The sequence below is a fragment of the Trematomus bernacchii genome, unplaced genomic scaffold (assembly GCF_902827165.1).
Source record: "Trematomus bernacchii unplaced genomic scaffold, fTreBer1.1, whole genome shotgun sequence".
In the NCBI taxonomy this organism is placed as follows: Eukaryota; Metazoa; Chordata; class Actinopteri; order Perciformes; family Nototheniidae; genus Trematomus; species Trematomus bernacchii.
Genome location: NW_022987571.1, coordinates 2,318,487 through 2,333,068, shown reverse-complemented (window position 1 = coordinate 2,333,068; position 14,582 = coordinate 2,318,487). Strand labels below are relative to the sequence as shown.

General features: G+C 42.0%; 1 protein-coding gene across 2 annotated transcripts in view; it reads left to right on the top strand.

The window, feature by feature from the left end:
• Positions 1–14,582, top strand: part of si:dkey-240h12.4 (death-associated protein kinase 2) — a 30,817-nt gene extending 16,235 nt beyond the window's left edge. For both annotated transcript variants that reach the window (XM_034126209.1, XM_034126210.1), the window contains exons 4-12: positions 1,550–1,688; positions 1,782–1,911; positions 2,334–2,382; positions 3,764–3,790; positions 4,793–4,945; positions 5,807–5,852; positions 6,190–6,279; positions 9,499–9,585; positions 13,915–14,582. In XM_034126209.1, the coding sequence (XP_033982100.1) occupies positions 1,550–1,688; positions 1,782–1,911; positions 2,334–2,382; positions 3,764–3,790; positions 4,793–4,945; positions 5,807–5,852; positions 6,190–6,279; positions 9,499–9,585; positions 13,915–13,995 (802 nt within the window). In that variant the 3' untranslated portion in view covers positions 13,996–14,582. The remainder of the gene's footprint in view (positions 1–1,549; positions 1,689–1,781; positions 1,912–2,333; positions 2,383–3,763; positions 3,791–4,792; positions 4,946–5,806; positions 5,853–6,189; positions 6,280–9,498; positions 9,586–13,914) is intronic.

The window sequence follows — 14,582 nt, the reverse complement described above, 5'->3', positions numbered from 1 at the left end:
ATTTGGAGGCACCTTTCAAGACACCCAAGGACCACTTACAATGCATAAAAGAAGTACTCTTTCTTACTTCCGGAACATAGTGACATCACTGCGTAACACTCAAGACACAAGACCTTTTTGAACATTAAAGTATGGAGACATGCCACAGTAGAGGCACAACATACAAATATGAGCAGAATAATTCCTCTTTAAATGTTACAGATCTGCAATAGTAATGCAAGTGAGGATGAAAATATAACTCTCAAGAATAATAAAGATCAACTCTAAAATCTAAAATTGTATGAAAAATAGACTTTGATTTAAAAAGCATGGGTATGGTTTTGAGGTGGATTTGAATGTGGTGATGATGTCAGACTGTCTGGTGTGTGTGGGGTGGGGTGGGGGGGGGGGGGACTTCTGGGTGCAGTGCAGCTGAAAGACTACCACTAGTGGAGGGAGCAGGGGGGGGGGTAATCCTGAAGGAGTGCAGTGAGATAGGGGGGGCAGGCTGTGGAGGGCTTTGGAGGTGAGCAGGACGTTTTTGTAGTCAACAGGTATGAACCGGATGGGGGGGGGGGGTTCAGTATCATTTGGTGCTTGTTGGGGATTTAGTGGGGATGCCAGAGGACAGCGTCGCAGAAGTCAACCCAGGAAGTGACGGATGCATCACCAAGATCTCTGTGCTGGATGGGCGGAGTTTGTATCTATGACAACAATATCTATGACAACAATATCTAGACAACGTATCACCGCTGTTGTTAGACAGATAATAAAATCCAATGATGCAATTCTAGTGTATACGGGATACTTTATATTTGTTTTATTACCTTGAGCACCAATTGGAAGCTGCTTCTCTCAGACTTTGTATGAATGAGCTTCACCGATCAGTCCGGCTGATCTGCTCAGACAAAAAAGCTCTTTGGTCTTTGTTGTTGCTCAGAATAATATGAACCAAGGCCTCAGCCTTTTAATCACTCTACTCCTTCAGACAACGTTCGGGCATGCGACCTCGGCTGCCACTTTCTCTCTTTATTCATTATTTTTCTAGAACTAGATAAATACTTGGGATGTGGGAGAGATCTTCAGAATTATGCCGGAGCTGTGTCACTTCGTGGCTGCAGAAAATGTCTCTGTCAATTCTCCGGCCGTAACTTCCAATAAACCTTCAGTGTCTGCCATCAAGTCGAGCTCTCCTGTGTTCTCATTGTGTTTCGAGTCTTTGCTCCAGAGGTTTCCTTTACAGTTATGATGGCTTCCATCTGAAAGACACGGCCAAAAACAAGCTTGTCCTCCAATTTCTATTGTGGCCTCACCAGCACTTTTCTGGAAAGTGTAATATTTTCAACTCAAAGCTCTCAAAGCTAAAAAAAAGCAGTGTGCTCAGAAAAAGAACGCGCTCTGTGCTCATTGGAATCAACTGAAAGAAACGATGTTCAGAGAAATTCGCTATATGGACGATCTCTACTGTTGTCTTTCCCTGTATGATGTTCTGCTGCTTTGTCCCTGTCCTGTTCAGGGTTTGGTCAAAATAAGAGAAACACCTGACTGTAAGACACTCCTCTGTTTTCAGTGTTACTGGAGGGGAGCTGTTTGACTTCATTGCTGAAAAGGAGAACCTGCTGGAGAGTGAGGCTATCGAGTTCATGGAGCAGATCCTGAAGGGGCTGGGGTTCATGCACAGCAAGAACATCGTACACTTTGACCTCAAGGTACCAGCTAACTGAAGCTAACTGAAGCTAACCACTGCCTGCTGCTGATGATGTTTCAAACACAGCTGTGATATCATTTCTCTCTCCATCCAGCCAGAAAACATCATGCTGTCAGACAGAGTGGCCCCGCACCCCAACATCAAACTCATCGACTTCGGCCTCGCACACCGCTTCCATCAGGGGGAGGAGTACAGGAGCTCCAGCGGCACCCCGCAGTACATTGGTGAGGAGGAAGAGTTATTTTTTAGATCTGGTAGATTCCTCCAATACCGTGTACAGATATTAAATCATTCATTAATATCACCTAAGATGTACTATCTCAAAATATTGTTTTCTTTGTACATGCACTTCATGATTTTGTGATCTTATTTTGACCATTTATTGTATTTTTCCGTATTTTTTTGTTGGAAGAAATATTATCTTATTACAAGATATGCCACTTTTAAGGTTGAATTTCCACTTTTGTTCAGTGGCTCATCTTTGATTCAGCTACTGCTCATGGGATCTCTCCATCTCTATCTCTGTCTCTCTTTTTTTGCTTGCTTGCTATGCCAGTTTAATTCAGTTGAATATGCTTTGTTAGCATGAATGTAACGGCCACAGTTTTTACAAAAGCATCACTGGCTCTGTCTCTCTCTGTCTCAGCCCCTGAGGTGATCACCAGTGACCCTCTGAGCACAGCAGCAGATATGTGGTGAGCACATTTCCACATCTCCAACAGAGACTGGCACATTTCATTGTTGTACACCCACACACTGTGATTCCAAAAAGTGTTGGACTATTCAGTATCTCTCTATTTGCTGTCTATAGAGGGAGAGCATATTCTTCTGTTAGACATGTCGGGCCTGTCCTGAGGCCTTCTCTACTCATTTAATAGCCTGCAAAAAACACAATATACCATGATTGGTAATTGTTTTTTATTTACAAGGTTTGTGTCAGTAACTTAGTTGAAACTAAATTCTATGACGTCAAGTGTAAGGACAACCTTTGCTGCCACACTATCACATATGGTATTATCGTAGACTCTTCTTCAGTAGGGGGGCCACAGGGGGGTCCAAGCTCAGTGTTACAGGGCTACTCGCCCCTGTTGCCCTCCCCCCCCCCCCCCCCACACCGACAGCGGCCTCGAACATTTACATTCGGAGAAATGTGCTGCACAAACGATTGCAAATATAAAAACACAAGTGTGCCAAAACACATGCAAATGGAGAAACACCCCCACCAACTTGAGGAAACAAACGCAGCTATAACTAAAAGCTGCATAAACCAAACACTGCAAAAACAAAACGCTGCAAGAAGCTGAAAACACAACAAAAACCAGAGCACTCTTTGACGTTCAGGATTATAAAGCTGAACAACTGTCTCTGTTGCAGAGTTAGTCTGTCTCATAACTGAAAGTGTTTGTCAGTATATCTGAAATGACTAGGTTAGCTACGTTAGCTAGCTAGCTTACAGCAGATCTGCAGTAAAATCAGAAGGAGTCATGTGATCACATTGTTAAAATAAGACCATCAAATATTTTAGGTACGTTTCCAACAACAGAGACAGTTGTTCAGCTTTATAATCCTGAACTTCACCAAGCGCTCCGTCCCAGCTGTGTGCGTCACTTTTTAGTGTCCCCTGGTCTCCCAGCTGTGTGCGTCCCTTTTTAGTGTCCTCTGGTCTCCGTTGTGTTTTGAACGTCTTGCAGCGTTTGGTTTATGCAGCTTTTAGTAAATGCTGCACGTTCCCTCACGTTGGTGGACACGTTCCCTCACGTTGGTGGACACGTTTCCTCACGTTGGTGGACACGTTTCCTCACGTTGGTGGACACGTTTCCTCACGTTGGTGGACACATTTCCCCATTTGCATGTGTTTTGGTATATTTGTGTTTTTGTATTTGCATCATTTCTGAAACTGCACTGCATTTCTCCTAATGGAAATGTTTTTGCCCTGTCAGCCTCCGTACACTGTCCAACATCTCAGTGTCAGCAGTCTGTCCGTGACGTTTTGAGAAGGCAGCATTTGTGTTCTGTTTGTCACACACTAATGAAACGTGTATGACTGTGTGCGTCTTGTGTTTCTTTCTGCTGCAGGAGCATCGGAGTTATTACCTTCATACTGTAAGTTGTTAGTGTTGCTGTGTTGGGGGGGCATGTCAGTTCTTGTAGACATTACACATGTTATTGTAATTTTCTAATGATCTGACAGCTCACATACTGGATAAGCATCTGCTGACTCATTGATACTCTGAATTCAGCCACAGTGTGTGTTGATCGTTAACCATCATGTGTATTACACAAGGTTGGGAGGGTAACTTCAAAAATGTATTCCATTTACTAGTACAGGTAATTACTAGTTACCTGTTAAAAAAACATTACTTTACTTCTGAATTACCTCAATATCAAATGCAAAGCAAATAAAAACAAGAGAAACTAAATATCAATAAGATGTTTTTACTTAAGTGTATTATGTAAGACAACAGAACAATGTGACCTTAGGAAAGAAGAAACCATGATATTTAGGATCAGAAATGATCTTATTGATAGGAAGACCTTCCTTTCACTCAGCAGATTCAGACAGCAGCCTATACACCAACAATGAAACACATGAGCCATCCTACAGTTTACAAAAGCAGAAATAAAACCTGAGCTGACAGAAAATGCTCCGTCTTAGTTTAATACACACAGTTAAGCTCACACACACTATTTTATGAACATATAGGTTCACCTGCTGAATTAAAAACAGAAGAAATGAAGCAAAGAAAGTGAAAACCATAAAGCAGATTCAGGCAGTAGAAGTATTCCCACTTGAAGTATTATCCTACAGAACAGTACAGCTCTAAGAGCAGAGAGAACATCTGATCCTTTACAACAAACACTATGATCTTTTTAGGACACTGTAATCCTGCTAGTTATCAACTACACTAATCTTATTACGTCTTTTTTTATGTAACTGTAAAGGAATACAGTTACTTTTATTGTATCCTGATTATGTAATCCTGTTACTCCCCAAGCCTGATTATACCCTTCCACTTTGATCTGTTATCTGGAGTGGAATCACAGAGACATATACCTTGCAGATATATATTGCCGTCTCACTCCTGCTGTGCTCTCTGTCCTCAGATTGAGTGGTCTGTCACCCTTCCAAGGGGACACTGATGATGAAACGCTGAGGAACATCATCGTCATGAACTACGAGTTCGCTGCTCAGCACTTCAGCATGACCAGCTCCATGGCCAAAGACTTCATCCAGAAGCTGCTGGTGAAAGATCCCAGGTATGTGGTATAGGTACACGATCTGTCATGGGGGGTTTATGTTGCACTCTTAGACACAAAAGAGACTTGTGTGCATTAGTTTAAAATATATTCCAGAAACACACGTACATCACTGCAATGTGGCTGCATACTGAAGGCTATGTCTAATGAGTGATGCATCGGCAAAAACATTTGTTTACATTCAGGAGAGGAGAATGATCATCTGTATTTAAATATCAGGACAAAAGTTACTGAGTGCAGCTTTAAAGCTAAATACATGTTTATCCTTATGAAAAATGAGATGCGGACATCACAGGCAGTTACCCCTTTGAGCCACAGGATGTCCACATAACATCTTTATCTGGCAGGGCGCTGGGCAGAGCCCCCTCGAAGAGCTTCATCCCAAACGCTTTGATAGTGTTTCTACTATATCTTGAGCGAGGAGGACAATCCACGAATGGAGATAAAAGTCCAACACTCACCGGCAGCATCATTTAACGTTCGGTGATCTGCTCCAACAAATGACCTTTGTTACATTACATTCCATTACATGTCACTTGTTAGAAGACGCTTTTAACCCAAAGCGACTTACATACTCAATACTGTGGACAATCACCACAGGAGCAATTTGGGGTGGTGTTCACAAACAACAGTATGAACTTTATGACGGTAGCAAAAACCACACTCTTTCACACACTAATTTAACCTGTAAAACTATGATTACAAATGCATATTAATATCATATATGCATTATGCTTGTGTTTTCTGCTTGTTCTGTTAGCTCGCACATGTAATTATAAATAAAGTGTATTTCTTGTTAGTTAACTAGTTAATTGCACCCCCCCAGTTGGTGAACCACGTCTGTGTCTCTGTGTGTTGCAGTGAGAGGATGACGGCAGAGGAGTGTCTGCTGCACCCATGGATTAAGGTGACTACGAGTCATGACTACACGTGTGTGTGTGTGTGTGTGTGTGTGTGTGTGTGTGTGGTGTGTGTGTGGTGGTGTGTGTGGTGTGTGTGTGTGTGTGTGTGTGTGTGTGTTGTGTGTGTGTGTGTGTGTGTGTGTGTGTGGTGTGTGTGTGTGTGTGTGGTGTGTGTGTGTGTGTGTGTGTGTGTGTGTGTGTGTTGTGTGTGTGTGTTGTGTGTGTGTGTGTGTGTGTGTGGGTGTGGTGTGTGTGTGTGTGTGTGTGTGTGTGTGTGTGTGTGTGTGTGTGTGTGTGTGTGTGTGTGTGTGTGTTACTCAATACAACTGCTCTCTGTTGCAGCCCATCACACGCACACAGGTGGCCAACAGGAATCGATCCTCAATCAATATGAAGAGCTTCAAGAAGTTCAATGCCAGAAGGAAATGGAAGGTGAGTGTGGACATTTTGCCGAACCAGCATGCGCTGTAAGTGTAGTATAATATATTATTATAAGATAAGATGCACCTTATATATATATAAACAGGGATATTAAAAGATAGGGTTGGTAGTTTGAGAAACCAGCTCGAGATCGCTAGAATTTGAAAAAACACAACCGGAGAAAATCTGCCACTTCCTTATAGAGCCCCTCCTCCAACCACACACGAACGCGCACATGACCAATGAGGGGCACGAGAAAGTTTGTGCACAGATGGAAGGCTGACAGGCAGGTAGGCCATCCAGTTATTTTAGCCGGGCCGGCTCAAATGATTGGTCGTACTTTTTACAGTACTACGGCTTCCACAGATGCCGGTTTCTCAAACTTACCTACCCTACCTTTAAGGATACAAACAAGAAAAAAATATAATGAGAATAACATGTATTAATAGTATGAATAGAAAAAAGAAAAGTAAACTCTGATCAGGTGAATGTACTTATGAACAGATGTGAACAAGGTTAAATATACATTTAAATGTGCATGTACCAGTGTGGCTGAAAGTGGTTTGTGCATACAGTGCAACTATTATTAATGTTCAGTGCAGGTTATTTGTATGGGCAACAGGGTTACATGATTGGGCACCCTGATGGCTAAAGGGACAAAAAGCCATAAAATCCACTGACTGATTTTACAAACTTGTCATCATCTGGAAATCAATTCAGAAAAAAAACCTAGGCGATTATGCTCTGGGGCCTCATTTATAACGCCTTGCGTAGGATTGACGTGGGAAGGTTGCTTACGTAGTACAAAGCACAAAAATAGGTACAGAAATTGTCCGACATTTTCCGATTCACAAAACATTGCGTACCGGCGAGGGAAGTGCGTACGGCACTCCCTACGCCTGTTTCCCTTTATAAATATTTCCCATATTTGCCTATAAATAGTCAAAGAAACGCCCATTCATTCATTCATTCTGACTGACTGCATGAAGAAGATCGCAGGAAATGAGGACAGAACAGCTAAAAAAGACATCTCTCACACCGTGTCAGATTTTGGTTATTTTGGGGAGGTTGAGATAAATCATATTGTTTGGTGGATGCAGTTTGAACCAGAGTAGCAGCATGGAGGTCGGATCGTCACCAAAATCAATAAATAAGTGGTCCGAAAAAAGTTAATGACAAAAAAAATACACATAAGGCAGTGTGTTTGTACCGGGGACAGGAGACACCCCCTTGATGAGAAACTGTAAGAAATGATGGGGGAATCCCTCCGGAGTGGAGTCATGACGACTGGATCTGAATTATTTTTGTTGTATTTGGTGGTTTGTGTTCCAGCTGTCGATCAGCAACTATATATCCATAATCCACCAGTTAAAGGAAATACAATGTGTTGTGTTATATTAGCTGAACAATTGACCACATATGGTGTTCTTAGTTTCCATACCTCCTGTGTTTTACGAGCGACTTATCAAGTCTTGGCAAACGGCATAAAACACGATTAAACGTGATAGTATATAAAACCATGCTCGTATCTACAACCTATAGAAAAGCAAAACGGCGTCAGTTTAGACGTAATTCTGTCCTCCTGCTTACCGCATCATTTATGAGAAAACATTTCATAACATTAACACAACATATTCGAGGTGGTTTAAATAACATATCCGTATTTATTTATTTCTCCAAGTTATGTTTTTGTGTGCACTGAGGAGTCTCAAACAGGCGTTTGTTAAATCATTTTAAGATTGGCTTTAATCAATGTTTGAAAATGAATTCTTCATATATGATAAATGAGAGGTAACATTTTATTTATGGTATTATTTCCACATATTTCTCTCCATTCTTCCTTCTGCCAACGGTGTCGCAGTTTCTCGTCTCTCCCGTGTGTGTGCTTAGTGCGTACGCATGGGTTAGAGTTTGCGTGGAGGACCGCACATTTTCCAGTCAAGTTAGTTTTTTATAAATCGCAAACATTGCGTAGAAACTGGCGTACGCCATTTTTTGAGCGTATATCCCTTTATAAATGAGGCCCCCGAACTGCTACTTGGCAGTTCAAGCTAAACATGGAGGAGCGTACAACAAATAACAAATTCATGTTTCACAGGCACAGAAGCAAAGTCACTGCTCACCAAAACTGTGAGCAATATTAATGGATGTTAGAGAGAGAACTGAATGCAGAGTTAGAGGAGGGTTGCTCAGTGGCTCATGAAGACCAATATCCTGACTATGGAGAACATAAATACCCGGAACATCCTCATCCAGTGGGTCCATAAAGTGTGCTAACCTGTTTTCCTTTAGCCCCGCCTCCAATTCCCCCTGTCAAGCATGGGCAGTTCTAGGTTGGTGTGGGGGCAAAAGGGGTGAGTACCTGTAACACTGCACTTGGACCCCCCTGTGGCCCCCTACTGAAGAAGTGTCTATGATAATGCCATACGTGATAGTGTGGCAAAGGCTGTCCTTACACCTGTCGTCATAGAATTTAGTTTTTAATAATGTAATTTATTACAATTTCAACTAAGTTGCTGACATACATTTTGTAAATAAAAAACAATTACCAATCATGGTATATTATGTTCTTTGCAGGCTATGACTTTAATCTGAACTAACAAGGTTAAAATCTTGAGCAGTGTCTTTTGTCCTGCATTTAGTCACGGCAGCGTATCGGCTCAGTCAGATGAATGGAGAGAGATAACTCTAAATTCAGCTTTCAGCCCATTTTGAATGTTTTTATTCAAGTATTAGTACTGGCAAATTGATAGCAAAAATGATCCACGGATTAACAGAGGACTCTTTCCCAATATAAGCGAATGGGAAAAATCTTTCTCGGCACAATGACGTCATGGACTGACCTGGAAGTGAAGTACCACCGTCTGGACTTTATGAAAATGTGCTTCAACATCCGGACCACTTCCTGAAGGCTTGGCAATATTAGGTGCATTTGGAACAGCATGGAAACCTTCATTTACTATTTAAAACCTCTGAAACAACACCAGGACTCAGCTGTTCTCCCACCAGTGAGATAGTCTCAAAGAGTCACTGGTGATGACACTTGGAGATGATCTGTAGAACAGCAGACTGGCACATATCCAAACCCTATGTTTAATTTACAAGTTTGGAGATTTAAGGACGGTGTTTTCTGTTGGATAAATGACTTAAATGATTGGATAAAGACTTGTGTTTGCTGGTACCGTTATCTGAACACTGTAAAACGTTGTCTCCCCCCCCCCCCCCCTCCAGATGTCCTACAACATGGTGTGGATGTGTAACCGGCTGGTCCGGTTGAATCTGCTGTGTAAGGGACGCTCAGAGGCAGATCCTCTGGAGGTGAGAGCTCTTTATTTCACATACTGCCTGTATACAGACACAGAACACCTCTACCTTACAGGTTATTCTGTAAATGTGGCTAATACACTGACAACAGATCATAGAGTTGACCACAGGCCCCTTCAGCATGCTTTAAGGAGTTGTGAAGAAAGGCAGGAGTGTCAGATCCTCCTCTGGTCCCTGATGCCCCTTTCACACCAACGCGGTTCCAGGGCCGGTGTAGGTACCATATCTGCTCGGCCTACCAGATCAGCTCGGGGTCCGTTACGCTTACCAATGACGTCGCGCATTGGCTGTACGGCAACCCAAGAGGACATTTTACACGGCCAAATTCTGCAAAGAATATTAAAAAAATAACAATCGACAATAATCTGAACGAGGGAGGTGATTTATTATCATTACAACGTAATTTCCCGATCATTTAAATATGAATATGGTGAAATACATTCTTAGAATAAGTGAGAAATGGATTTAACTTCTGTTTGACAATAACTGTGAATTTCTTTCCTTTTATTTAAAATTAGAAATCAAATGTGATCATACACCAACGCAGTTTTTAAAGATATACATTTTTCAACACAGAATCATTTACCAAATTACACCATATCCAATCATTTTACGAGTCAGAAAATGCTATCTGTTCATTGCAGTTATTGTTTATTGAATTAGATTACCATGAGCTCAACATAATTATTTAGAGTACAAGTCCACAGCCAAGAAAATGTTATTTGCATGTCATTTTATTTATGGAATTCTAACACTGGAGTTTGTTATTATTTACTATAAACTTGATCATTCTATTTCAGTTTGTGGGCTACAGCCAGTTTATGGTACTGTAGCAGCACGTTAACAGCTTCATCCTCTGAACGTGTGTACTGTCTGTTCAAAAATCTGCAGGAACCCAGAACACAGACAAAAAACATAACCCCCTTCACATCTCAACTATTGTAAATGTTACGGGTCCCCCATATGACCACAGTAGCAGTGATGAAACCTGTATTAAGCAGGTGAAACAGGAGCATGAGGACACGGTGTGCTATGTTTCCTTGTAGATCGCTTCTCTGGTTGTTTTATTGCACAACAAAATCATGTAAACATATTAACTTTATATTTTATGCATTTCAGTTCTTCATTAACATTCCTTAATTAACACTTCACTTTCCTGACACAGTTCCACCAACATACATTCACTGTCGATTGTTATTTTTTAATATTCTTTGCGGAATTTGGCCGTGTAAAATGTCCTCTTGGGTTGCCGTACAGCCAATGCCTGACGTCATTGGTAAGCGTAACGGACCCCGAGCTGATCTGGTAGGCCGAGCAGATATGGTACCTACACCGGTTCGGAGCTTGAGCCTGATCGTTTTTTCCTGTTCACACCGCAGCGGAGCCGGCTCTTTTCCCCGAAATCCGGTTCTTACCAAGCTCCAAAAAAAATGTGGTCTAGAAGCAAGAACCACATACGTCACGCTTACGTCGGAGTCGGGGGCAGGGGCGGGATCAACCTGAGCAACAGTTTATGGCGAGTACGGCAAATAAAAGTTGTAACCAGCAGTAGCGCTGAGCAAAGTGACTAGAAGGCAACCACACACTTGTAAAAAAAACACACTTTATAAAGTCAGGCAACACTAACCAGGCTTCGTGTGATTCTGTTTATTTGTACCTTACTTTGACCATCCGTTCGCTGTCATTGATCATTGTGGAGAGCAGGCAGACGTTTTGTTTTGTATTATAGCAGCTATCGGATGGAATCCGATATATTCGGTAGTAATCAGCAGCGAATATTCGGCCCGCGCGGGGGGGATGCGTAGTACTCAGCAGCGAACCGCTTCAACATGTGTATTTCGGTTTATTCACGGCATTCATTTTGTTATTCTACAATCTACAGTATTGTTGTTTTATAGTTATTTGTTAATGTATACAACCCAATTTGTGTTCTTTGAAATTGAAAAGGATATTGCATTGTGTTTGTTACTTTCGTTGCAGTTGTATATGTCTTAAGTGTAATTTGGCTTGGCTTCCAATTTGTATGGACATGCTTTTATTTTGAAGGAGAGTTAGCGCTGTTGACAGGAAGTTGTTGTTGCTATGGAAACAACGTGACGGAGATTAACGGAGAAAAAGTCATATCGACGAAAGACGAAACGGAGACGAAAACGAACCGAAGTCGTTTTCAAAAAACTGTCCGTCCACACGAAAACGCTCAAAAACGCTGGAGACGCTGTAGTACATATGCCTGTAAGTGGCGCTGTACTTCTGCCACAAAATACACCAAACGCAGCGAATAAGACCGATGACGATTATTATCATTATTATTATTATTATATTATATTATTATTGTTGCTGATGGTTGTGGTAGAGGAGCTGTAGATTTTGCACTAAAATCTGTAGCATGGTCAGTAGCGTCTGGGGCACGAACGCAACCCTGTGATCCGCCATTGTTGTTGTTGTTGTTGGCGAAACGCATCAGCAATGACGCAGGAGAGGCGGTGCTATGGCGTCATCGTTTTCAGGGAATGATCGTATAGGGCGTACACACGGAGCCGCAAGCGTTTTGTTTCCAGACCTACCCACTCTGGGAGCCGTTATGAAAGTGTATCGGATTCGGGCTCCGAATCTGGGGCTCCGTTTCGGCCTCGTGTGGACGAACCGTCTATACCAGGGGTAGCCAACACGGTGCCCGTGGGTACTTAGTCGCCCGCAGGGGCAACATGAGTTTTTTTTTTTTTTTACATGATTTTTTTTTACCGCAAGCCGTCATCGCCATGGAGGAGCACACAGTCTCAGAGAGAGAGAGAGAGAGAGAGAGATAGAGAGAGAGAGAGAGAGAGAGAGAGAGAGAGAGAGAGAGAGAGAGAGAGAGAGAGAGAGAGAGAGGAGAGAGAGAAGAGAGAGGATATATAGATATAGATAGCGAGCTCTAGAGATAGAGATGAGATAGAGAGCGCTATGATAATAGAGCTATATGCTATCTCTAGCGTCCGAGAGCTCTCTCTATCGTGCTCTCTCGTCGCTCTCGCTTCTCTCTAGCGATCTCTTCTCTCATCTCTCATCTCGCTCTCGCCTCTCTCTGGCTCTTCTCTTCATCTCCTCTCTCTCTCTCGCTCTTCCTCTCGCTCTCTTCTTTCTCTCTCTATCTCTCTCATCTTCTCTCGCTCTCGTCTTCTCTCTCTTCTCTCGCTTACCCTCTCTCTTCTCTCTCTCTCTCTCTCTCTCTCTCTCTCTCTCTCTCTCTCTCTCTCTTCTCTTTTCTCTTCTCTTCTCTCATCATCTCTCCGTCTTACTCTCGACTCTCATTCGCTCTCTCTCTCTTCTTCTCATCTGTCTCTCTCTCGCTCTCTCTATCTCTCCTCTTCTCTGCATCGTCGAGAGAGAGACTATTTAATATAGATAAAGTAAGAAATCATTCCAATGTGTATAGGACAGTAAAAAAACTAATAACAGTTTAAAAGGGGAGTGATTAGTAAAATATGCATGAATAGAAAGAAAGAATGCTAACTAGGTAACATAAGGTAAGAATAAACCAGTTTAAATGATTTGTTATTGGTTGTGATCATATTCTAAAGATGTTTGGATTATTGAAAAGTATACAGCTCCCTTTCATCTGAGTGTTGAGAGCTGTTTCCATCAATTCATGTTGTGCTCAAAGTGCTCCAGATTGATGCTTTTCACTTCAACATTTAAAAACATGATTTGTAATCTGTTGTAGAAAAACGATGTGATTTTGGATATTTGTGGAGTTAGGTGGTCCGCGAGTGATTTTTGTATTGGCTAAGTGGTCCTTGGTATGAAAAAGTTTGAGAATCACTGCCCTAGAGGAGGTGAGGTCCACCCCCAAATAAAGCAGGTTAAAATAATTAAATTGAATACATGTTCTTTTAGTAAACACTGCAAACGGGTCCCACAGACCCAAACAGCACACAAAGGTTAAAGGTCAGCATATAATAATGTTAAAATGTGCTAAATATATACACTGCAAAAAACAAAAAAAAGAGGAGTAAAAGTAGCCCCCGACTTGTTTTATTTTTTGAAAGTAGCTCTCACCCTAAAAAAGGTTGGTGACCCCTGGTCTATACGATAGAGAACGTTAGTGGATACAACTGATATCGTCTCCGTGTGGACGGGGCCTTAAAGAGGCCCAATTACGCATTTTGGGGTTTTCCCTCTGTAGTGTGTTCTATAGGTTTTTCTGCAAAGTCTAAAATCCCTGTGTTCCCTACAGATGGAGCTTCTCTCCCACCAAGAGCCAGCCCTCACTATAAGCTTTATCAGAGAGGAAAACACAGTGTGCCTTATTTTAAATCCAGCTGTTGTGTTTCTGTCCTCCAGAGACAATGTGAAAGCGACGTAGAGGACGGCGAGAGCAAGCCGGCCTCCCTGCTGCGCCGCAGACTCAGCAGCAGCTCATAGAGCGGGGGGAGGATCCCTGAGGGGGGTTGGACGTCTTACAAGCACAGCCTCATCTTACAAGCATGTGTATGTGGAAGAGCTCCAGGGGACAGACCAGCTGAGCATTAGGCCTTTGATGATGCTGCTTGTGATTGGGTGGTTACTGATTTAGGGAATCTCTTCAATATCACAATGTGCACAAACAAGCTTTGAGTAGATCTTCTACAAAACATGTTTACCTATATTTGTATGTCCAAGTCTTCCGTGACTTTTATGTGAATGTTTTTTTCTCGTCAGCCAAATGCAAAGTTAACGTTTACTCTTGTTGAAATGTTGTCCTGTGATGACTTAATCATGAAAAGTGATGGAAATACCAAGGCGATGTATTTTTTCTACACAGATACATATAAATACAGAATATATAAGCTGTATAATTCAGACTTATTTGTGAAATATTAATATATAGCCCATTCTTATCATATATTCCCTTATGTGTCATAGGTTGTATGCATGCCCCGTGTTGCTATAGATATGAAAGTAGGCCTGCGCCCAGGTAATGTGTTATTTCCCCAAGAGCATGAATAAAGAGTATTATATTCTATTTCATA